The sequence below is a fragment of the Harpia harpyja genome, chromosome 6 (genome assembly GCF_026419915.1).
Source record: "Harpia harpyja isolate bHarHar1 chromosome 6, bHarHar1 primary haplotype, whole genome shotgun sequence".
Lineage (NCBI taxonomy): Eukaryota > Metazoa > Chordata > Aves > Accipitriformes > Accipitridae > Harpia > Harpia harpyja.
The window spans coordinates 62,256,312-62,280,524 of NC_068945.1; the positions used below are offsets into that span (position 1 = coordinate 62,256,312).

Consider the following 24,213-nt stretch of genomic DNA (forward strand, 5'->3'; position numbering starts at 1 on the left):
GGTTCTGCTACTGGCTATGCAGTCACTTCCCCATTGAAATTCATCACCTTTCTGGAAAAATAGCTTTGTAAAGGGTTAGTGCCATGGCCACAGTGTTCTAATTTAAGTGAGGCAATATTTGTAAAGAGAAATGGGAATTCAGTTAATGTGTTTGAGGTGAAACAAATAAGCTTAGGATAATGAAGACCTGAAAAAGAATTTTTGTACGCTAAATGGTGTCTACTTTTTGCAGTGTATCAGTGTTATAACAGGAACCACTTCTTCCCGTGTACAGACTGGGCTGTACTGAAGGTAATACCCCACTGCCTCTAGCTTCTTGTTCTCTTCATTGCTCTTAGAGACTGATGCTCTCCGAGAGTTAAATCCTAGCACTGGAAAAGAAGCGAGCTTTTCATCTTCTGCCATTGATTCATGCCATAATTCGTTTTCTTCACAGCTTCTCATTGGTAGAATACAGGGATGGCATTTATCCCCAGTCATAAAGGGATTTGCATGTGGTGGAGAAGTACAAAATATTCTTGTTTATTAGTTCAGCTAGTGAAAAGGAGAGAGCTGTTCACAACTCCATGAAAAAATATTTCTGAGTGTAAGGGTTATGGGTTCAAAACAGAGAAGTAACCAAAGGAAAATGAGGTGTGTTACAGGTTTACTTCCCTGTTGCCTTGCTGAGCCATCCGGGATACTAACAGTCCCTGAGTGAAGGTCATGCCATTGCTTTAGACTCATGATATGCGCTGAAACACAGCTAATGCTCTCCTGTAATTGTTTCCTGAATGTTGAAAGCAGCCAGAAAGCCCACATGCAGGCATGCATATATATGCTCATTGCTACTCTTAGGCTGATGGAAATTTTATAAATTGCTTGCCCTGTCTGGAACTGTATTGCTTCCAACCAAATATCAGCACATTGATTAGAGCAGCAGATCTAGGAGTTTAAAATGGGTTCTCTGAAACCGCAGGCTTAACAGCTGAAAGCATCAAACCTCTGAGCCTCCATGCTGGCCAACTGATGAGTTTTCAATTTCTTCTCCATGGCTCCTGAGATGCAATAACAAATTCATAAGTTAGTCCTGTTGACTTTTAAGTATCAATGGAGAAAGTTTACACCTTCTATCAAAATGAAAATAATCAGTTGGTGTACTTATATGGACCTCTAATAGACATGTTAACATGGCCCACATGCTCATTTTGCAGATCCATTTGTTCCTTTACTCAATATGTTTACAATGAGGACCTACTCACAGTTCCAGCAGTCACTCAGGGGCACCAGCATGCATCTGGCAAAATTAATTAGTTCACTTGCATGTGTCAGGTTAAACTGCTGTCCCAGACAGTGAATGCAGGTGTGTCCATATACCTGAAGACAAGATCCAGCTCTACATCACATGCAGATATCTATTAAAGCTCTCAGACTTTCTTACTACACCTATTCAAATTCAATATACTTTGTACTGGATCCATCACATAACAGAGGGAAGGAGGGAGGAATTTAATTTTTCCACTTGAAAAATTATGGATCTTTGTATTACATTTCTATGCCTTCCCACGTTACACTCATATTTAATTTAAGATCTTAAGTGGTTCTAAGTAAGGTCCTAAGATTCAGTTTAAGTACAAACTATTCATTCAGGGTGAATGAATAATTCTGAATAGCTGGAACGGAACAAGAGAACAAAAAGGTTTTAACGTTAACAATGGTCCATCCAGATCCATCAATGAGATAATCATGATGACACAAATGGAGTCTTTTTCACCAGTACTTAATTTGACCATTGCCTGGCACAGTGTTTTATTCCACGTGATTACAGTCTTAGCTTAAAACAGCCTGTTGGTACACGAGAGCTCATAGTTCAAGTCTATAATGCTCCTGACTCAATGAACCAGTGGAGCCCGTCAAAGGTCTCACGTTGACTCTAATGGATGTTGATTCAGCAACTGATACAAATTCTTGAATTCAGCTTGAAAAATGTACATGTTTTCTCTCCGTGTAAGAGACCCTTTCAGTGGTGCCTGTTGCTAAATTTGTCAAAGACTTGCCATCATGTGTCTCTCGAGCCCTAGCTGAATGGAAATGTAGGGTGTGGTCTGAGGTTCACTTTAAGGTGAGCTGAGAGTGTGCTGAGGGTGAGAAAGTTTCAGCCAGGAATTGTGCAAGAGGTACAAATGGAGATGGAAGGACTGTTGCTTTGCCATTTAAAAAAATCTAGCAAGCTTTTCTTCAGAAAGCAATTGCAGTTGCTCATGCTTTGAAGCAGGACACCGAGAGTGAGCTCAGAAGTCATTTGGTGGAGACTTTGTTAAACCTCTGAGAATATCCTGAAGCTGGGCTGCTACCAGCCCTTCAACGTAATCACCGCTTACACATACTCAGGAAAACCATCTTAAGAGACCAGTAGCTGAAGCCTTTAAAAAGTCTGTCCTCGCTGAAAACACTTGAGCCTCTCAGCGCTTCTGATGCCATCCAGAATAATCCCACACAGCAGAGAAAGAGGCTGCATTGCTTCACTCTGCTTGGGACCAGCTTATCTATGCAAAGAATGACAAAATCACAGAAGCAAAACCAGAATTTTACTGCAATTGCTGTTCTCAGCAGCCAGCCATAGTAGGGCTGATCACCAGAAGAGTCTCTTCTCCATCTCCAGCACAGTCAGGTAGGATGAAAAAAAAAACCACATGCCACTGAAATGCTAAGGGCATCCAAAACGTCTTGCAGTGTACAAATAACTTGGGAGAAAGATGCTGCTAACATGAAGAGGGGGAAGGTTTGGAAGAGGAACACAAGGAGATTGCAACTGGGAACAAGGAATGGGATACATTTGAGAGCTGCTGAGGGACTGAGCTGAACAGTAATCAATGAAGGGAAGAGTCCACAGACTGAAGAAACAGAACTTCTAGCATCTGCAGTCATATCATAAAAAGCAAACTTCCTACATGCAAGCATTTTAACTATAGAGTACCAAGTTAACTCACCACATTCATGCTGGACTAACTGGGGCATGCTGTAAAGATAAGAAGAGCATTTATCTGTCATGAATGCAAGCTTATAGACTGATATGTCATTTGATCTCTATGACTGTATTATGGATTTGCCATTAACTTTCAACTTTAGCCATGCTGACAGAATCAAAAACCATATTTATTACACTTGGTGGGTTTTAATCGACTTTGCATTTTCCTGTGAGTAGTGTTGGAACACAGATACTCTGCAAAAGACACTGACAATCTTCCAGTTTATTCTGGTTTATTCATATTTTTCAAAAAAACAAGCTGAAGAGCATATCATAGATGTATTCTCCTGTAAAAGCTTTACATAAGATTTGAAGGAAAATAAGCTAGCATTAGCCACAGAAATGAGAAAGATGCAGTGCAAAAAAAAGTTTATCCTCTGGGCTTGATGAAGAAAACAGCTCGAAGCCAGAAAATCAATGATTCCAGAATGAAACTGAAACACTACCCATAGAGAAAATGGATTTGCAAACTGTGCGTTCTTCCTATTTCATATGGTATTGCTCCTCCTTCACAGAGCGGGGCTTTTTGGTACTAAGGCACATGGGAGTATGATAGTAATGTGACAGAGGGACTGGTCTTTAGCTATACCAAAAGCTAAGAGTGCATGAAGGGGAATCCATCTTATCTGGATATCTTTGTTGTAGATGTCTGCATGTGAGCTGACTTAATGTGGATTTCATCAATATAGTCAATAGAGTGTAGGGTGTGATTCAGCCTAAAACAGATGCCTCCGTTTGGTAAAATGAATTGCATGCCAACCTCTTTTGGCTACACTGACCTCATTGACTAAATGGGGAGTCTGAAGAGTTCATTTGATGCAGAAAACTCCATTGTCTGGTTCCACAGGCCCTCTTCGCTGCCAGTGGAGAGAAACAGATATGGTTGGGTGCAATTTATTTCATCCTATCCCGATGTCTAAAATACATTAGAGGAATCACATCCTATAATTGACTAATTCCAGAAGTAAAACTGTGCTATTGGCTTACATAACAATAGGAGAGGTTTAAATGTTAGAGGTTGGGACATCTCAAAGACAGAGGAGTGCTCATAGCATGCTCTGGTCTTTTGAAGGCTGGTTTCCTAAGGAAATAGGGCTTATGCAATGACATTAACTGTCAATTCCAATAAAGTTTGAATGTCAGCCAGTTTCAACAAAACTGTACAAAATACAGGCCTTAAAGACATTAATTCGTTACAGGTTCCCTTTTGAGGAAAGGAAGGTGGCTGAGTAAAGGAATGGAGAACAAGATTAAAATCCCACTGAAAAAGAAAGGCTGAAGAGTGAGCTCAGCCACAATAGCAGACACTGGAGAATCCTCCCTGGAGAAAGTCACAGGAAAATAGAGTTTCAATAAGGTCACTTGCTTGGATAGGCTATATCACTGTTGTAACCTATCTTGCATCAGCTGGAAACCACCAGACGATGTATCTGCTTTGGAAAAAATAAAGTGCCCTGGCTTTATACAACGTCAGAAAGAAAACACACAAGCTGAGACTCAGGTGTCATCTGGGGATAGCCTGGGTTTGAGTGAAATCAGTGGAAGTTCAGCTCTAAATTCAGTAAACCCCAATTTCACACCTTGCAGCCTTGTTTTAGAGAGGAAAGCTGCAGGTAGGGTACACTGAAAGCATTCAGTAGTTTATCCAAGCCAGTGAGAAATCCTTAAGTCAGGATGACTGACTATGTCTAATACCTGTTACTTCTGCATGAGAGACCTTCACAGTGCAGATGAAGGTGTCTCTTCTGCAGCCTACTGGGATGTACGGAAAACATGCAGCCTGTGATAAAGCACATGTAGGCTGTTACTCAAGTATTGTCTTCATTTCATATTGGAGAGGTGCCATAGAATTTACCATTTTAAATATTGTCACCTACTTTCACAGGACTCCATCATTCTGCATGTATGTTTTTCACTCCTGTGTGTAATAGGAAAAGGCAGAGGATTTTTGTCACACTGATTTTTCCTTTTTGAGAAAAAGTGTGCCAGCACCCTCTGTGGCCAGGCAGCTGGGACTGAGCTCTGAAGGGAGGGTATTTCACTACATGTTGCTAAATTTAGTGTGATGGTCCTAAAAGAGCATAAGGCCATTTAATTTAAAACCCTGTGAACTGCAGTTCTTTTCTCCTGCAAACGTCATGTAGCTTAAAGGTCTAGGATTTTGTCAAAACTACCATTCTGCCCTAGAAAATGAATTTTAAAACTTCCCCTGAATTCCTTCCAATTTATGGGCTTGTTCTCCTTCCACAATTCCCCTCTGCCCAGGCGCTACCAGTGAAACACCCAGAATTTGGCCCCAGGCTCAGCAATGGTCTGACCTGCTACTTGAGCTACTGCTGGAACAGACACCTCCAGGTCTGCCATTTGCTTCCTGATTTCTCTCCTTGCCAGAAGACACCTCCGCGGTTCATGACATGCGACGTAGGGTCCTTCTCCTCTCAGAGCCTTGCGGCTGGCACAGGGGCAGCACCACAGCCCAAACCTCCTCACGCCCATTTGCTCCTCACACATCTGCACGATGAGAAGAACAGATGATCTGCAGAGATCGCTCTTCTCTGTCACCTTCCTGCCCCGGGAAACAACCTATGGATATAGGAGAACATGCCCTTGAGGGGAATGCAGCCTGGATCACAATCTGGCATGTACAATTCCTAACCTACTTTCTTTGCATGCACCTGGTCTTGTGGTTTCTCAGCTCACATTTTTCAATCAGCATTCATCAGAAGAATTTGGGGCAATTATCACAGAATAGCATTCATTGCACGCCCACTGTTGTGTGGACAGTTCTGCTAGCGTTCCTGTGGTCGGTAGAAATGTTGGCAGACATGGAGCTTCCCCCCAGTCAAAGCCGGAAAGTGCAAGCAAAGCAATGAAATCCTCACCTCTGGTTCAGTTTTTTTAACAAATACAAGTAGTGACTCTTGGCTGGTTCCTGAATTCTTTAATGGGATTATTATTCATTCATGCTGGCCTCAGTGAAATTTAGGATACAAGTATTAATCTTAAATTGCAATGAGAATTGTAATAACAAGAAAGTTTGTTATTACAAGGCACACAGACCACAGAAAGAATATTCGGCCCTGGCCCTCCCAAAATAAATCAGACCTAACTCCTCCTGGAGTGAGAGAGGAGTACATCCCTAATGTGGTCTGTACCTTCCAGGAAATAATAAACCTCTATACAAACAGCCATGCAAACAGTTTTAGCTATTCCTTGACTAAAACTCTCTGTCTGGCTCCAGTGAGGGAAGAAAGGAGCACAGTTAGGAGTTAAATTCAACCTGCTTAGCTTTAGGCTTCTGATTGAGGCAGTGAAGTTAGGGTTGTTTTCACACTAAGGTCCTGCTTACCACAGTAGAGGCAACACCTGCAGAAAGTATTTCATCCCACCCAGGACAGGATTTGCCTTTTGGAGGTTCCTATCTCCATCTGTCCATTGTAAAGGAAACTAGACTAAGAAACCTCACTTTAGATGTCTAAAATTAGATATGAACATTTGTCTCTAGTGGACGACTTTGGAAGTTGTCTTCTCTCTCCTAATTTTCAGTCAGGCATATTACCTTTCCACTGTAAGAATGAGAGGACATCAGACAAAGCTGGAAGGAGGCAGGATCAAACAAGGAGGTGTATTTTTACCATGGAAAAAAAAAAAGGTGTTTTTCCTAGCTAAGCTCCAGAACCCCATTTCAAAACTCCGAATGTCATTTGGTGGATGCTAACAGTTTCATGGGTTCAAAGGGAAAATGCACAAGTTTGTAGAAGATAAATCTATTGCTCGTTAATAAATTCAAAGAAATCACATCCAGCATAGGAAGCCCCTGAGCTGTAAGTTGTTGGAGATTGGGAGTGTGTTCATGGGAAATAGCACAATGCACTTTTCCAATTTTTGCTCATTTTCATAGGCACCAGCTTTAACAACTGCCAAGAGGAGGATGTAGGGAAGGTGGACTGCTGGCCTCATGCAGTACAGCTGTCCACAATCCCTTTACAAATTAAGGTCCAGACTCTCTCTGCTAGTGCGCTTGTGTTTTCCCACTGAAGTCAATAAAGAGAGAACAGTTTCCACAAACAACGAAGCAAGTCTTAATTCAGTAAAGTCTCACAGCCCTGTGCTTTGTAAAGAGTGACCATAAGGTATAGAGAACTTAAATTGCTGTCCCACATCTTGCAGCAGTCCACAGGGCTAGAGCAAACCTGCAGTGTAGCCTATGCCCGGAGTAAATTCACAGCCTGCCTTTCCCAGGTGGGGAATTCCTTGGGAAGACCTGTGGTCTTCAAGCTTACTAGTCCAGGGTGGATTTCTCCCCCATGAACTTTTCCAGTGACCCTGAGTCTATGCAGACATTTAGCATCCACACTGGCCAACCACAAGCGTTGAGCAGCTGTTGAGCAGCTCAGCAGTATCTAGGCAGAAGAATACCCTGCCTTCATCAGTTCTGAACATGCAACCTACTGCCTACCCATGTGCTCCCTCCCTCCTGTAGCAGAGGAGGCAGTGAATGGTCACCACCCACACCCTGCCGATGTCCACCATGAAAATAAGATTATCAACAGGACAGCTCTTGCCAGGCAGCAATGAATAGTTCACATCTGCATGCCTGCCTTCTTGTCATTCTAGTTTTTACCCTAGATTAGGAAACCACCTCACTGATTTCCTCTTAGAAGCAGGTTTACTCTATTCATCCCCAGACTGCATCTTCTCGTAGCATTAACAGGATCCAAAACATAAATAACCTCCACCTTCCCAAAAGTAAATCCACTCCTGGGATGCTCAGCTGCAAACAGAGCCTTTTTTTCTGTCCACAAGTGCCCACTCTTCCAGCCTGTTTCAGGTCCTGGTAGGTTTCGCATCCTTGTGCACTAGTTGTCTGAATGGAGTTTGGGAAAGGATTTCCCAAGGACTTTTATGAAGAAGGAGCTTGGTTGCCAATATGTCTCCCTTTGAATAGTTTTTACCAATTAGTGTGCTTCATCCAAAGAGTGAAGAATGGACAGGGACACCTTCATCCTGCCTTATATAAGATGTGGCCATATGTAAGAACAGACGACAAAGTTCATATAGGTTTAGAAAGACATGAATCTCCTAAATTCACTACGAATTCTTGAGATTATTCATGTTGGTCCTTCCTCTACTCTATCATCATATCTGAGATTTGGCACCACGGAGCGACCCCTCGCAAGGAGAAGTGTCACAGACATGCGGCGTGCTTTGCCCTACGACTCAGCCGGGCCCTTCATCTGCTGCCAGGCATGCCGATGCAGAACACTAGTATCGTTCAAGAGACTCTAAATAGGGCCTGTGTCTTTCCCTGTCTTCATTCGCAAGGAATTCCCCCCACACTATCAGACCATGAAGTATTTTGGCAGAGGTATTGAGGACCGGACTGGGCGGGCTGCAAATTCAGTTCTGTGGCTGATCAGATGGTTTAAATGCCATTTACTGTAAGCACAGAGAAGAATAAAGACAAAGCCAGCATTACAGAAAGCTGTTTCCTGGGCCACGCTGAGCACAAGGTGCCAGACCACAGGTGGCAAGGTCCCTAGGGTGTCCTGAAGAAATCGGCGACTGGAGCCACAGCGGGCCATCAAACTGTGGCTTTACGTAGAATGCTGTTGCATCTCTTCTTTCATAATTTGTGCTAAGTGCCTCTCTAAATTTTGAGCTAAGCAGTTGTTGCCATAGCGATGGCCATTTAGAGCAAGAGAAGGCAGCGAGCGTGTTGGGGATGTGAGGTTCTGGCTCTTCACATAAAAATGTATATGCATGTAGGTACACTGCTGTGGAGCTGCATGAAAGAAGACAAGAAAACAGCTTACAACAGAGCTGAAGGATGGACAGAGGATAGAGAAAAGCAGCGGCTTGCGGCGGGTCGGAGGTGTTTGTTCCAGGATGCACCTTCACCTGCAAATAGCTGGGTCCAAGATACAAATGAGCCTGAGTGGTGACTGACTTATATTTGGGTTCATACCACTGTATTTGGTTTCATACCAGAACTCCTCACTCCCCTGGTCAGTATGAGGCATGTTTGTTCCTGCCTTTGTGGGATACATCTTTGCAGAAACAGGAAAAATTGGCTTTCAAGGGTTTATTTTTACTAAAAAAAACCCTTAGAGCTAGCTCTTTAGTAGGAAATGCTTTTCAGCAATCTATTCCCAGTGTTTATACTAGTTTGTTTGCCAGGGCACAGGCTGCCAAAAAGTCAATAAATAGTGCACATATTGTATTACTTCATTTTAGGTCCTCTTCCAAGATTTTGATACACTCCTAGCACTAGCATTTCTGGTGGTCGCAGCAAGACAGAGTCAGAACTCCTGGGTTTTATTCCTCACTTTATGCCACTTCTCTGTGGGGTGAGAAAACTGTATGGGCTTAAATACCCACAGCTAGGACAAGATCCTGCCCACATACCTTAGCGTATTTCCCTGGGGACTTTGGCAGAGTTTAGTCTTTCTCTGACTAAATTTGGCTAATAAGTGGAGTTAGGTGTCACCTTGATCAGCAAATACAGGCAGTGCCTGATTTTAAGTGCTTTGGGAATTCTCAGCCTGAGAGTGAGTTTTAGGTCCCCATAGCACTAACAGATGCAGAAGAGCAGGCGGTTTGTATCACTGGCTGGCACCCGAATTCTGTCAAAGTCCCAAATTAGACTGATTGTGAATGGCCTTTTAAAGTCCATAAATTCATAGCAGGGCATCCAAGTTTGAAAAATGTAGCCATAAACTTACTGTGGCGTAACTTGTCCGTCCATGAGCCCAGACAGAGTCATGGATCAGAATTAAACATAACTGGGTTCCTGTAAAAATACATGATTTAAGGTTTGAAAATAATTTGGGGTCCAAAAGAGAGAAATAAATGTCAGTATTTTCTAAGTATAGCTCTGTATTGTTGCCTGTTTCCCAGCAAATAGAAACTGCCATCTCCTGTTCCCTACCAGTGACATTACCTGCTTCTAAGGGCAAGCCGAGTGAATGGCAGGTCTGAGAGACTGAGGATATTGTTTTCATCAAGCTTCCAGTGGTTCTTTGTGGCAGAAGCAAGGCACTCTCACACCTTTCTTTGCCGACCGGAAAAGAAAAACGCAAAGAGGATCTCTAAGTCAGCAAAATCCATAGGTTTCAGTAGTTTACTGATTTACAGCAGCTGCAAATCAAGTTCAGGAAATTTTTTAGAACAATCCAGTTCCCGTAGATAGCTGAGGGCAGCTTTTGTTTCCAGTAAACTTCTGTGACAGTTGTGATTAAACCTATAAAGGCAGTAAGCACAATTCACAATCAATTATGTTTTATTAATGGTTTTTTAATACACGCCACAGCCCAGTAATCATGAAGCTGTTCAACAGCGTTGCTCTAAAATCAGCTAATAGCAGGATGTAATTTGCAGCCGTCTCTGCTCACTTACAAAACACTTGCTCCGTTAATTGTGATTTCACACTCCGCTGAATGCTGTAGCCTGGAGGTAACATTCATGTGATGGAAGAGTTACCAGTCCGGGCTCTGGGGGCAGGGGAAAGGATCATTTCAAGAGAGGCTACTGTTGTTAAATTTTTAATCTTTTTATGTTAAAAAAAAAAAAACAACTCAGCAGCAAAAAGCTACAATCCCCTGCTAAAAAATTCTTTCCCTTCTTTAAAAACCTGAACAGTCTTTCCCTGTTTTGATCCCTGTCTATTGCTTTGTGTTGTTATCAAGAACACAACAAAACATATGACCGGTAGGTGAAACTCTGTTTGTGTAATCGGGCACCTACATTGATCTCATATTGTAGATTCTAGGTGAACTAGTCTGCCTAAAGCAAGCGCCTACATTTTCATTAAAAATATTTTTGTGCCTTTGGAGGTCTCCAGAGACACCTTGTGTCTTTCTTAGGTCAGAATAGACAGGAGATTCTTCTGGGGGAGGTCAAAGGTGCCTAAAATGTTGCCATATGTTAAGTATGCAAAATCGGTGGTGATGAGACAAGAGTTCAGCACTGGACAGCCATGGGCAAGGCAACAGCTCCTGCTCTGAAGCGCTTCCAGTGCATTTGTCAGAGGGAGAAATACTGCCTCGTTTGACAAATGAGAAGAGCCATCTTAACCTGGAAAATTCCCAGCTGAGTGTTCAGTACTGTTGTGGCAAACTGGGAGATACAGTTGTGGCAAACTGGGAGATACAGCTCAGACCAGACAGGGATGGGAGCACCAACCTGGGAAGGCTTTTATTTGACTTATGACTGAGTCACAGGGGGGTGAGAAGGAGCCATGGAGGGGGCTTTGCCCACTACTGGCCGTCACCTTTGCTATTGCAGTTTCTCCTATCCTGACCAGTCATGTGGAAGGCACCAGGCCAGGTTTGAATGCCACTACTTGGGGCTCCAGGCCAGGATTGGGTCCCGTTAGAGCAGAATGGGTGGCAGCAGAACTCATCCCACATCAGATGGAGAAAAGAAAGGGTGCACACTTAGCTGCTTTGCAAGGCCTGTATGACACTAAGGCTGGCTGTGCTGGCAGACAGGTTGAATCTCAACAGGAGCAATAGTGAGAAAGGACTCTTTGCCCTCCACATATGCAGAGGCTCAGCCATATTTTGGCCACGTTACTGCAATGTGAGGGATATGTCTTGGCAGAAGAGTAATGAGAGCGAAATCTGGCAGCTCACACCGATGCCATTCAGAGGGAGCCAAGAACACGCAGGCAGAGCACCTCGGCTGGAACATGGGCAGAAACTCACAGAGAGAGCTGGGCCCAAGAAAAACCCTGCAGATGTTGCAGAGAGCTGAAAAATGATTATGAGCAGAAGGCAGAAATGAGCTCTGTGAGGGCAGAAAGACAGATGCTTAAGAATCAAGTAAGAGGGAAAGGCTAAATACTTGTCCAAAGCCTAAATGCACAGATACTCCTTGGGGGGTCTATACTTAGGTTGGTGTTAACTTCACTTAGTTAAGCTTCACTTGCATTAAGCTCAAGTGTTAAGCTCCTCTTAGCTACAAGTTTCATGCCAGGACATGATGCTGAAAACGTCACGGTTCACCTTGTGCAGGACTACCCTACATTCATGCCATTACCTCTCTCACCCAGCCTTTGACCTTGCTGACCTTAGCATGGCGATGATGTCCCTGCACCACCTAGCAGGAATAACTGCTGTGACATCCACAGGTCATGGAAGCCAGCTGCTCCTTTGTCCCCAAAGTCTTTATACTCCCACTTTTCCTCTTCCATGTCTTTCTGGGACCACACAGGGAGACTGAGACTAAAGTCGACTAACACGCAATCAATAAGCAGACAGCACTTGTCTGTTCGTTGCTGTCTCTGCTGGTGTGCTTTCAGCTGTCGCCAATGCCTGGAAGAAATAAGCAGATGGATAAAAAGCAGTAGGATTCAGCACAATCCAAAAAAGACAGACGGGAAGATGGTGGGACTTTCAAAGGTCTAACCCTGCATTACATCAAGATCATTACACCACAAATTGTCCAGATGGTACAAAGCCTCAGGCTCATGGCTGGACTTCTCAATACACTTGAATATACTTATTGTCAAAGTACAGAAGAAACTCTAACGAGTTAGGAGACTGCACAGCCTGACCCAGATCTCTAGCTCTGGTGGTCTGCTCATTGCAGCTTCCCCTCCTGAGACCAAACTCACTTTAGAAGGACTCAGCCAGTGCCAAATGCACTCATGTAATTTAACAAGTAGCAAAGACCTATATTTCCACACCACATTAATGTCCGGTAATCTCCAGGGGCTCCTTGTTCCTCTTCAGGCTAAATTAATAGGTCTTGTTCTAATCTATAGAGTCTTTTAATATCTAGAAACTTCAAGAGTATCACATCAGAGACATCTGTTTTCCTGTGTGATTAATATTTTAAATTCTCTTTTTGAAACAGGATGAATATATCATAGATCTCTGAGGAAAGGGCTGGGCATCTGTTGTATGTTGACATTGTAGAAAACATAAAGCATCACTTGTTGATGTTAACACAGTACAAACAGTAATGCAGTGTTCTGATTTTTTTTCCTCTCTTTCTAAAGTAACAGAACATAAGTTTGTATTTTAAGAGGAATGATCTTCTACACTGACATACTATCTCTTGCTTTATATGGCATTCTTTATACTGAAATTGCCCCTAAATTTTTAGGGCTTTTCAAACTCTTCTACAATATGCTAGGCATGAGATGAACTTGTATAGCTTGTACTCTCATGCTGCTGGCAGTGGTAATTGTATTAATTAATGTTTTTAATGTATGGATTTCCAAGTTGAAATGAAAGGCACAAAATCACCTAGCTGTAAAGCCATTTTTGTCATTTTTCACAAGGAAAGAAAAAAAATAGTTCTGAGAGATAACAGCCAGCAATTGAAATTTAAAGCACTTTGATTCATTTTCAGCAAATTTATGTGTCAGCACCTGATTAACATTTCATGAAGGAAATTTCTCCATTTCCATGGAAGAAATTTACTTGTTTTCTCTACCTCACCATGTTTTCTGCAACTTTTTCCTCCTTTTTTTCACTTCCTGATTTAAGCTCTCGGATTTCAGCCAGCCAGAATCAGGATGTGAGCAATTTGTGTACCTGGCACATATCTGTCACCATAAGGCTTGGGTTCCTTTACAAATATTTCTCTTCCAGAGGTGATGGCATCTCTAATTATAACTGGTAAGGAGATTCAAGCTTGTCCATCACTTTTTTTCCAACGAAGTATGACATCTTATCTTTCAGTGCAGTTCTCATCAGGCATTAAGGTCAAGTTCTGGCAGAGCACACATAAATGTGCCAAATGTGGTGGATGAACAATGCTGCTGTGCAAGTTATCCGTGATCTCTGAGAGAAAGAAATCATGGCATTTAACTTGTTGTGTCAGTCTTGAAAGATGCGCCAGAATTTGGAGGCAAAATTGGAATTGTTTTAGAAATCTCCTTCCTTAGCATAAGATTTGTAGGGCACAGCAAGGGCTCAGGAAGAGATATCTCTCTGATGGGGTGTCCTTGGAGACAGATATATTGATGGAACTATTAAATTCAATGTTGTAATATGCCACAAGAGCACAGGTGTGAAGAACCTCCCCTGTGACCTTCCACTGAGCACAGTCCTCCTCCAAAGAAAGTTTACTAAGGGTGGTAGGTGATACCAAGTTGACGTATGTCCCCGGGCACCACAGTATCACATTATAGTCCTGAATAATGCAGTAAAAATCCCTGACTGCCAAGAGGGAGCCACCCACAATAAAGCTAAACATAATCTTCTCCAGCACCCACGGCAGCTCGTGTTGCATCCTTTCTCAAGAAGCTGGGTAAACAGATGAGCCCTGCAAAATACTGCAAAGGGGAACAAATGTGGAGGAATTTAGGATATAGCATATGGTAGGGATGAGGGGAAAACCCTCCAGAGTTTTAGCCCAGCCATGTAGATTGTCCCATTTGCTAGTAAATGGCATTGACAAATAGCTAGGAGACCTGAGGTGCCTCAGCTCTCAATAAAGTTTCCCATTCCATCCTTATAAGTGGAAAATTGGAAAGTCTACAGCTGTTGGATAGACTGCCAGTGCCAACTATTGGTGCTGATATGGTGGAAGGTATCAGCAAAATTGTCATTGATATATGAACAATCATACTCAATTCACAAGTCATCTGGCTAAAGGAAAGATTCAACTGCACTTCTTTTTGGAGTTTGACACCTAGAAAAATAGACTGAAGACACTTAGCCTAATAAGAATTCACCCCTGAACTGACAGCACAGGTGGAGCTACTCTGTGAGCTGCAAACAGAAAGCCTGCAGAAGACCAGTGCTGTCATGTGAATATAGCCCTGGATGAAAGCCAGGAAAGACAGATTTAGTTTTGGAGATGATATCGGTGGGATACTGAACATAGAAAACCCAAACATCCTCTTTCTCGTTCGAGTTGCTTTCACAGAAACAAGAATGTGCACATCCTTAGTAAATAAGCAAACTTGCACCAAGAAATACCGGATTTGTGCAATCAACTTTTTACAGGCACAGAAACAATCTGTCAAAACTGATTATTCAGACTAAGAGGCAAGGGTATTTTCAACAAGAGCAGCACAGCTGCCATTTAACACAAGTGAGTTGCTTTTACTGAGGGAAGTGCTGACAATGTCCCCCAAGAGCAGATGTAGCTCTCCCCTGTGGACCTTTCCTGGAGGAAAGAAAAGGGGCTCCGGAGTGCCAAGTGAAGGTGTTTTACAAGCCGAGTGCTGCTGGCTAAGGTTCACATAGGGAAGTGCTGACAGAAACCTCCTGATGCAGACATGGAAACCTTTCTCCTTCTGCCTGTTTCTGTTTATTTTTCATTTCGATATTTGGAACGCTTCTACGCCTAGGCTCTACATCTATTTCCACTAAATCATATCCAAAGCATATAGGACGGGAGTGTCCATATTTTTAATATTAACAGAAGACCTAGAACAATACAACCCTGTCTGTAGCTGGAGATAAAACATTAAATACAAATGAAAAATGAAAGAATTGCAACTTGATCAACAGGTACTTTTTTTTGAAACATCCCAGAAACATGCTTTTAGTAGAAGAGGATACTGCAAAACCAAGTTGGCATGGTCAGTGTAGTGAAATCACTTCTGGTAGGAAATGGCAAATCTTGACTCTGGGGTGCTACCTTCAACTTGGCTACGGGGAGCAATATGGGCTATATCAGCCTGGAATAGGTACAAAATATTTGTATATGTAGTCGTGAGTTATGCAAGCTGCAGAGAAAGCACGTGGGAGGTGCACGCCAGAGATAACAGGAGAGAAGCTGAGTTGCTAGCCCATCTTTGCTAGCTGCTTTAAAATAACCTCCCTTCTTCGCACCAAGCTGTCTGTTCAGTGTCACCATAGTGACGCTGCTCACCAGCCACCCAAATCTGACTCGCAGCTTCCTTCAGGAGTCCCACCGCCGAGAAGCCGTTGCTGCTGGAAGCATCCCTCCATCCCTCCCTCCCAGCCCGAAGAGGAAACCTCCCCTGACAAACCAGCTTTCGCATTAATGCCTCCACTCACCGACCTGCGTGCAGCACCCTTGTTCCTTGCCCACTACATGGGCAGCAGCGCACAGGCTACCGCGTCTGCAGAAGGAGAGAAGCACATTTGACACCCAAAGCTGTGTATTTGGTAACTGTCTCCCGTTTATAAACAAAGGGTGTGAACACGTAAAATAGGATGATCATGTTCTCCTGGAAGGCAGGACTCTGCATGCGTGGTGTCTCCCTACAGTTTCAAAGCCTCTGTGAAAAGTTCAGAGCTTCACAGGAATTGCCAAGTGGGAAGGCTAAGGCGATGGGTGTCGGTGGGTGGCCCCCACCCATGGGCACCCCTTACCAAGCAGTGTGTCCCCAGATAGAGCAGGATCATGGGGCTGAGTCATCTGTGTTCTCCAGCCCAGGTGGGGTTCCCACCATCTCCTCCCTTATCCCTGGACACCTCCAGACCGGGGCTCTCAACACAAAGTGGCAAGGAAGAAACAGAGAAATGTTCGTGCCTATTCCCAATCTTCACCTTCTCCGATCGCTCCTTGACTTCTGCTGGGACTGATCCTCTGCTGTGCCATGACTGAGTTCGGTTTCCCTCAGCATGGCCACTGTAACAAGCTTAAGTGATAAAATATAGAAATCCTTTGCATTCTTTGCAGGGAGAATCAGTTCTCTCTATACCATCATTCATTTTACATATATGCTTTTTATGTGCAACGTTGAAGTAATTTTCGGTACCTTTCTAGCCTTTATTGCTGACATATCAGAGACACATAGATCCCTGAGACACAGATGCGATGCAAGGTGGAGGGTGATGCCGTTTGCAGAAACCAGCACCTATGAAGGAGTCAGGGGGATGAGAACAGATTCCTTGCTGTTCAGGGTAAATCCACCATAGCTCTAGGCATGTTCCAGGTAGGTTTTAGAAAACCTTATACAGGACCCCATTTACAAGCCTTTTCTTCAGCAGACTTAGTTGTTCTTGGTAGTGTTGAAGAGCTGTTGAAAACAGGCTGGTTTTAATATGACCTTATAAAAGACTCACATAAAAGCCAGAAGGAGCAATGGGAAACAAGGGAGGTCTATCGTTAAGGTATCAGAGGAGCCCTGGAAAAGATCAAAGTTTGATTCTTGGCTGTGCTGATGACCTTAGGTAAATCATTCAGGAACAGGCTTGGAAGAGACACCAGCTTGCTTAGGAAGTTTTTCAGAGTCAGTGCCTCAGTGGGAACCAGGGGGTGCAGGGCACAGTTGGAAGCATGTTCTTCAATTCCTAAAGGGAAGCAGAGACCTTTTCAAAGTGTGATAGTGATTGTGAGTGCCAAGCAAATCAAAATCTGAACTTAGGCTCTTCTGAGAATCTCATTTCATCTTTCTGTGCCTCTTTTTCCCCAAGTGTGAAACAGGGAAAATAAATATTTTACCAGTGTTGTCAGGATAAATGTATGAATATTTGCTGAGATACAGTGGTGACAGAAGCTACAGAAGTGAATAGAATGGATACTGCATCAAAAAAAATCCCAAGTCCCGTTTTTATCCAAACAGTGGATTAGTGATGAGAACAATGGAAGTCGATTCAACTGAATTATTAACCACACAACCATTTATTTGACAAATGCTACCTTTTTGTCTGATAATTATTTCCAATGGGATAGTATCACCATTTTATATGGCCTGTATACACTTGAATAATATTTGGTAAATTATAGTACTCAGTCTGACACAGAAAGTACTGCTGAGTACAGTTACTTCATTACTCCTCCTAACATTACCAGCAAATATATTTTCTGAACCTGGTTAATAAACCACAGGTGATCAACAGACTAGCTTACTCATAGATCACCGAGGGATGATGAAGCTTGTTTTCCATTGACATATCACTTATATCCGAATGGAAAATTCTGCTGAGACAGCCTGCAGCTCAGACTACACACATTACTAGGACAGCAGAGAAAGACCTTTAACAGTGCATCTGACATATTATTGATTTACGAGAGAACAATGTTGGACTAAATATGAATAAAAAGCTATCCTTTCACACAATTTGGTACAGCAACATTGAAATTGTACTAGGATAAACAACTGGCTTGCAATCAGTGTGCTCGTCCATCATTCAGTGTTAAATCTTAATTGTTGCATATTTCAATTTCTTTGTGTTAAGTGTTTCTAAATTATAAATAACCCTGCAACTTTAATAATAATATATTATCTGTTAAGGAAAAGGTAAGTACAGAAATAAATGATTAAAGTGATCTATTTAAATATTACCATATTTGATTTATCTGAGGATTTGGAGATCAAGGCAGTCACTTTGTCATATTTGAAGAGATATTGACAAGGAGACTATGGACAAATCATGCATCTATGTTGCATAAATAGACTTTGTGTATGTGTATTTAGTTACAAAATTGTTACAACATGGTCTTCACTCCAAGGCTTGATTTTTCTCCTTTTAAGGTCATTGGTAAACTATCTTGACCTTAGTGAGAGTAAAATCATATCCTAAGTACATACATCACTGCTCTGTTCTCCCTTTGATCTGAGCACTGAACTGTGATTAACATTAAAGAGAGCAAGTCCAGCCATAAGCATTTTCATGCCCTAAGCAAGCATCAACTACGAGACTACTCCTTGTCATGTCTCTTCTTTTTCTCTTTCATGTCTCTTCTATTTTTTTCTTTTTAACTTAATTTGCTTGCAAGAGAATCTTTCGTGCCTTAAGGAGGGATGGTTTTGTGATTAAGTCATTTTATGGAAAGCCAGGTTCAATTTCCAGGCCTTCCACATAATAACTACCCTTGGTGGGTCACTCAGTAAAGTGCCTTGCAGAACTGCAGTGCTAATAACTAAATGCACCACGGACCATCCTCTGTTGTTGATGCCAACCAGCATGAAACGGATGAAACACATCAAAACTGTTTATTGGGTATGGTCTCTGGTGTCTGCTTGTCCATGAACCATGTCCAGGCACTGTTTAGAAGAGCACTAGTTGACCTGACTCAACACCGTCCCTGGGAGCATGTGAACAGTTAAATGGTATGACATGGACTTGATTACTTTTCTATTACAGACACAGCCTTCAGTTCCCGCCTGGTAAAACAGGGCTTCTCCTGGGTTTCAAATATTTCTCACAGCCCAAAAATAGAGGTAAAGCCCCAAGAGGTTTCTCCCATCCTCTCATTGCCTGCACTAGGTGAGCAGGTTAGTAAAGGAAGGCAGGGCAGGTGGACTTCAGCTAAGGAGTGGATCTGAAGGTCAAATGCTGAGTTCAGCAAAAATTAACAGCAAGGAGATAACACTGTGACAGCGCTATAGCTGAAGGAATAGTAAGTAGAGTGCAGTCAACAAAAAAAAAAAAAAAAAGAAAAATTTGTTAAGGGCTGGAAGCAGCTGGAGGCACAGTAAATGAGAATACATAAGACACTGAGTCCAGAAGAGAGAGAGGATGGAATAAGAGAGGATGGTGTAAGAAAAATGTCAGAAGTGGTCTCTGCCCTTGCAAAACATAAAATACTGTTGAGCAGTGTGGTCAACATCAGATATCTTGCCCCATATGTCTGTGGTCTTTGTGCATAGCTGTAGATGCTTAGCCTGTAATCTGTTATGAAGTAAATGGAAAAAGGTGCTCTATGAGAACACAAACAAATGTATTTCCTACTTTCTATGCTATCCAGCAATCACTTAATACCACTCTTGAAGGTTTTATTGATCAAAGTTTTGTAACAGCTCACATCTCCTTTTGCCTTTCTAATTTCTTCCATCTCTTCTTTAGAGGTCCAGTGGAAAGACTTGTTGGCTTGTTCTTCGCTGGCTTGTGAGACAGCACTTCAAATTTGGCAATGGATCAGAAGGACTGAAGAGCACTTTTGCTCCCACCAATGTTTCTTAGAGCTGCTAAAACAGGACCAATGAAGATGTTCACCAGACTCCAAGTCCTTGCGCTAGCTTTATTTTCCAAAGGAGTTTTCCTTTCCCTAAGTGACCACAGCTTTGTAAGGAAGGAAATTAAGATAGAAGGAGACCTGGTCTTAGGTGGCTTATTCCCAATCAATGAAAAAGGCACCGGGATAGAAGAATGTGGGAGAATCAACGAAGACCGAGGCATCCAGCGCTTGGAGGCCATGCTGTTTGCCATTGATGAAATCAACAGAGACAACTACTTGCTTCCAGGAATTAAGCTTGGAGTTCACATCTTGGACACGTGTTCCAGGGATACATATGCCTTAGAACAGTCTTTGGAGTTTGTCAGGGCATCTTTGACTAAAGTGGATGAAACAGAGTATATGTGCCCTGATGGCTCATATGCCATCCAAGAGAATTTACCATTACTCATTGCAGGAGTCATAGGCGGTTCCTATAGCAGCGTCTCCATACAGGTAAGTCACAGGAGCCCCATCAGGTGAGAATCATTCATCTGCAATTCCTGTGAGAGAACTACTGCTTACCTAAGTTTGTCAATAAAGCAAGTCATAGCTTAATCACTTTACCCTAGGGGTCAAATCTAGCATGTACTTTTTACTGAATTTATATTAGTTTGATTCACTCTTTGAAATGCTTGCTGTAGTTTAAACCTCTGGCAGCTGTCCACTTCCTCTAGTTATGGTGTATCCTGAGGGCATGTGAAGTTTCCAAAAGTCTTAGTATTTATTTTGAACTTTGCATTTCATGAGACTTTTGAACTCTAAGTTCAAATCTCTGCTTTCACATCAATAATAAATTATACCACCAATATTTCTGAATATACGTATGCTGTGAATACATAACATTTGTCATTTAAACAATAGAGATTAAAACTGAAAGAAGAGATCCTTATCTTACTTCCAGGCTGAAATAAAGTGAAAATGGCATACTAGCCAGAAGCTTAAAATTCACCTGACCATATGATTGCAAGCTTTTAGTATCTAATTAAGCACACCAAAGCCAATGAAAATTATTCTGCTGATCTCAGTGAGAAAGATCTCAAATATCCCATGCAGGCAGTACAGTTTCTGAACGGATTCTAAATTTGCTGTCTTTCCTTTTGTTTCCATATATAGTTCATACTAAGACAGTTTTTGCCAAGAAATGTTGCCTGGCAGAGTGCAATGTAAGCACTGTCAGAAGTCCAGCACAGAAGACAGATGCCCTCAGTATATCTTGCTCCCTCCTTCTGGCACATTGTACCTGCAGCTTTTGGTTGTGCAATATTGGTTCCTAATAGGGTCTCAGTAGGGTGGTGGAGACTATTTAATGGCTTGCAAAGGTGTAAAGTTGCAGGTGGGTTAAATGTTCCATATATCCTTCCAACTATGGTTTTATTGCATGCTTGGCTTCAGTTGCAAGGGGCTAAACATGATGTTGATTCCTTTTGGTCTTGGCTTCCCATTTTTCATAAATTCATGATAAAACTTTAAGTCCTTGGCATTTTTTTCCATTAAATGAACATGAAGAACATATATGCCCTCTTTTTTAGCAGAAATTCTGTATTTCTTCTCTCCAGACCAGGTACTCCTATGGCAGTGCAGCCTTGGATGTTCTAAAGTTCCCCACCACATGCCTACCATGGATAGTGTGCACTATCCATGAGCAAAAATGTCCCCTAGCTTCACTGAAGCTGCCAAATCTACACATATCTCATTATTTTGGGTTAAATTAAATAAACCAGTCCATATCACTCATAACCACAAGTGAGTGGTGTCTTAAGCCCAGATTTAGGTAGGCTAAGACTCTGCATCTAGTATTTCCTAGTGGTCAGTTCCAGGTTTCCAAAGGCACCATGCCTTGACAGTGCTGGACCACTATGAGCAATATGTTTTTCCAAACTGAGTACAGGCCATAAATACTGCATCAGTGTCAAAGGAGAAAAATGTTCTTCTGTACTACAGACCACCCCAGCAGTGACAGAAAGCCCACAGAGCTTCATTTACCTGTTTCATAAACAGGCCAAGAGTTCATCCAATGCTCATTTCAGTCAGAATTGCACTGGGGAACTGGCTACTGCTCTTGTCAAAGCATTAAATCCCATCAGCTTGGGAGCATGGCCAGGTTCCGTAAGACATGCATGAGCACAGAAGCAGCATTTCAACAAATTGTATTTTATTCCCTTTTGTGTTCCAGTGTGTGGCTTTCCTGTGTATTCACAGTGGGGAATACATGGGCAAATGGCTACCCATAGCACAGGGGAATAGTTTCTGCAGAGCAGAACCTCAGCCATCTCTCATACTAGGAGTGGTTTTGTCCCTCTCTGGACCAGCTAATACAGCAGAGATCTATCTTTCACCAGTTATGTGGGTCTGATCACTTGGAGCACAAAGAACAAGTAAGTTCCAGGGCTGGAAAAGAGACATCTGAAGAGGAGAAATGATAGCTACAAAACCTTGGGCAACACAAACTGTTAAGGAAATCATTATTAATTGTTTCTTCCAATCAGACAAAGGGTACATCAAATTAAACCAGCGAATGGCAGGTTGTTGTGGATGCTAAAAACTAAATGAGTTCAAGAAGTGACTAGAAAAAATCAGGAAATTCTGTATAGATACTATCTCTGGCTCAGAAATTCCTAGAGCTGCAAGTATCTCAAGGCTGGTAAAATATTTTGAAACGTCATATGCTTGCCCTATCCCACTGGTGGAGAGGTGGCAGTGGTTTTGCTGTACCTTTGGTCTAGTTGTTTGTCGTCAGTGTGTTTCTCAGTCCACCCTAAATTCAAGTGTGTCCAATGGACATGAAGACATGAAGTAGCCTCAAAGGCACATCCATAAAAGTAGTTACAGCTGAGGAAATGGTACAGATATTTCCTTCCCTCCCAGAAACCCTGAGGCAGTCACGCCACGCTCCTAAAATGGCCTGGGGCCTCTTGCACAACATCTGTCAATCTGTTCCTTTGAAGCCAGTCTCTGGTGATCACTGACATAAGCCTAAATCCTTATCTGAGGCAGCAGATTGGATGCAGTACACAATGAATATACATAGTATATACAGATACTTCATATTCCAAAAGCTTGGGTTTGGAGCAGCTGTCAGACAGAAATCGGAAGTCCTGATAAGAGACTTTCTCATTCAGTACATGTGAAAAATAGCAATATAGCTCTGTGCATATCTGTATGTCACCCAATTTTCAAAACTTATGAGGGGTGATGAATCAATAATTATATCTAATATTACTCTATGTTCTATACAGCTTCCCTATAGTAGCCAATAGTTGTTCAAACGTAATACCTTTCTTACATAGTTCTTCAGAAAAATAAAGAGATAGGTTCACAAATCATTCAATGTGTCATCAAGCACTTTCCAGCTAGAAGAGAAGTATTCAGTTGATTACTTTCCCTTGACATAGATTGTGTTGGCCTTCCTTCAGGCCCTCTTTTCTAGCTTTCCTCTAGATTTCACACTATCTAGAAAAGATGTAATTAAGCCATTCACTCCTGCTCATCTTGTTAAGATAATCAGTCATGACTTCTGTTTCAAAAGAAAATCCTTGTCAAGAATAATAGACATTGCAGACTCAAGCCTGAAGATAGAAGGACTTCAAAGCATTAGAGCTGTGCATTTTGGTGCTGTGCCAGAAGGAGAGACTACCAAATGTCAGAGACAGTCACCTGTACAGAGTAGCTCCAGTAGCAACTGGAATCGCACCACCACTGAATGGCAAACCACTTCAGCAGGTGCGTGTGCAAGGCTGAGCATCCCCATTCCCCATGCTTTCCAACAGCACTCAGGGTGCTGGATGCTTCCAGATGTAGCCCTGTCAAGCATTTCTCTTTTGCCTGAGAGCTGTAAACATCATAAAGTCCACAGCGCAGTTTCTTAGCCTTAAAATAAACCATGCTGAGCTCCTCAGACAAGAAATTATTTCTGCCTTTTTTTTTTTTTTCCTCCTGTGAATTTGCTTTTGTATTTCAATACTTTTTCTTCCCCTCCTTTCAACCTCCCTCTCCAGATTTTTGTCTGGACAGCTGTCTGCCAAACCACTTCATGATGCTCCTGCTGTCAGATTTCTGCTTCTTTCATTATCCTTCCACCAAGGAAAAAAGAATTTGCTGGTAAATCAGCAATGAACACCTTCCCCACTGAGTCAGTATGTGCGATAGGCACTTTTTACAGAGACTAAAAACAACAAGAGAATGCAGAATGCTTAATTATTTTCTGGTCAGACTAGGCTATTATCACTAATGATGATCTGGATAATTAGTTTTTAGATGTTGTGTTTAAATTAGCAGTGAGCCCAATCTGCACAGCATTTGATCCCTCAAAACCCAAGCCAGGATTC

The 24,213-nt window shown here is 42.3% G+C and overlaps 1 protein-coding gene across 5 annotated transcripts in view; it reads left to right on the forward strand.

Annotated features, from left to right (window-relative positions):
* The window catches only part of GRM3 (glutamate metabotropic receptor 3), a 107,817-nt gene that overhangs the window by 41,783 nt on the left and 41,821 nt on the right, over positions 1-24,213 (forward strand). For all 5 annotated transcript variants that reach the window (XM_052790506.1, XM_052790508.1, XM_052790507.1 and 2 more), the window contains one exon: positions 19,738-20,341. In XM_052790506.1, the coding sequence (XP_052646466.1) occupies positions 19,844-20,341 (498 nt within the window). In that variant the 5' untranslated portion in view covers positions 19,738-19,843. The remainder of the gene's footprint in view (positions 1-19,737; positions 20,342-24,213) is intronic.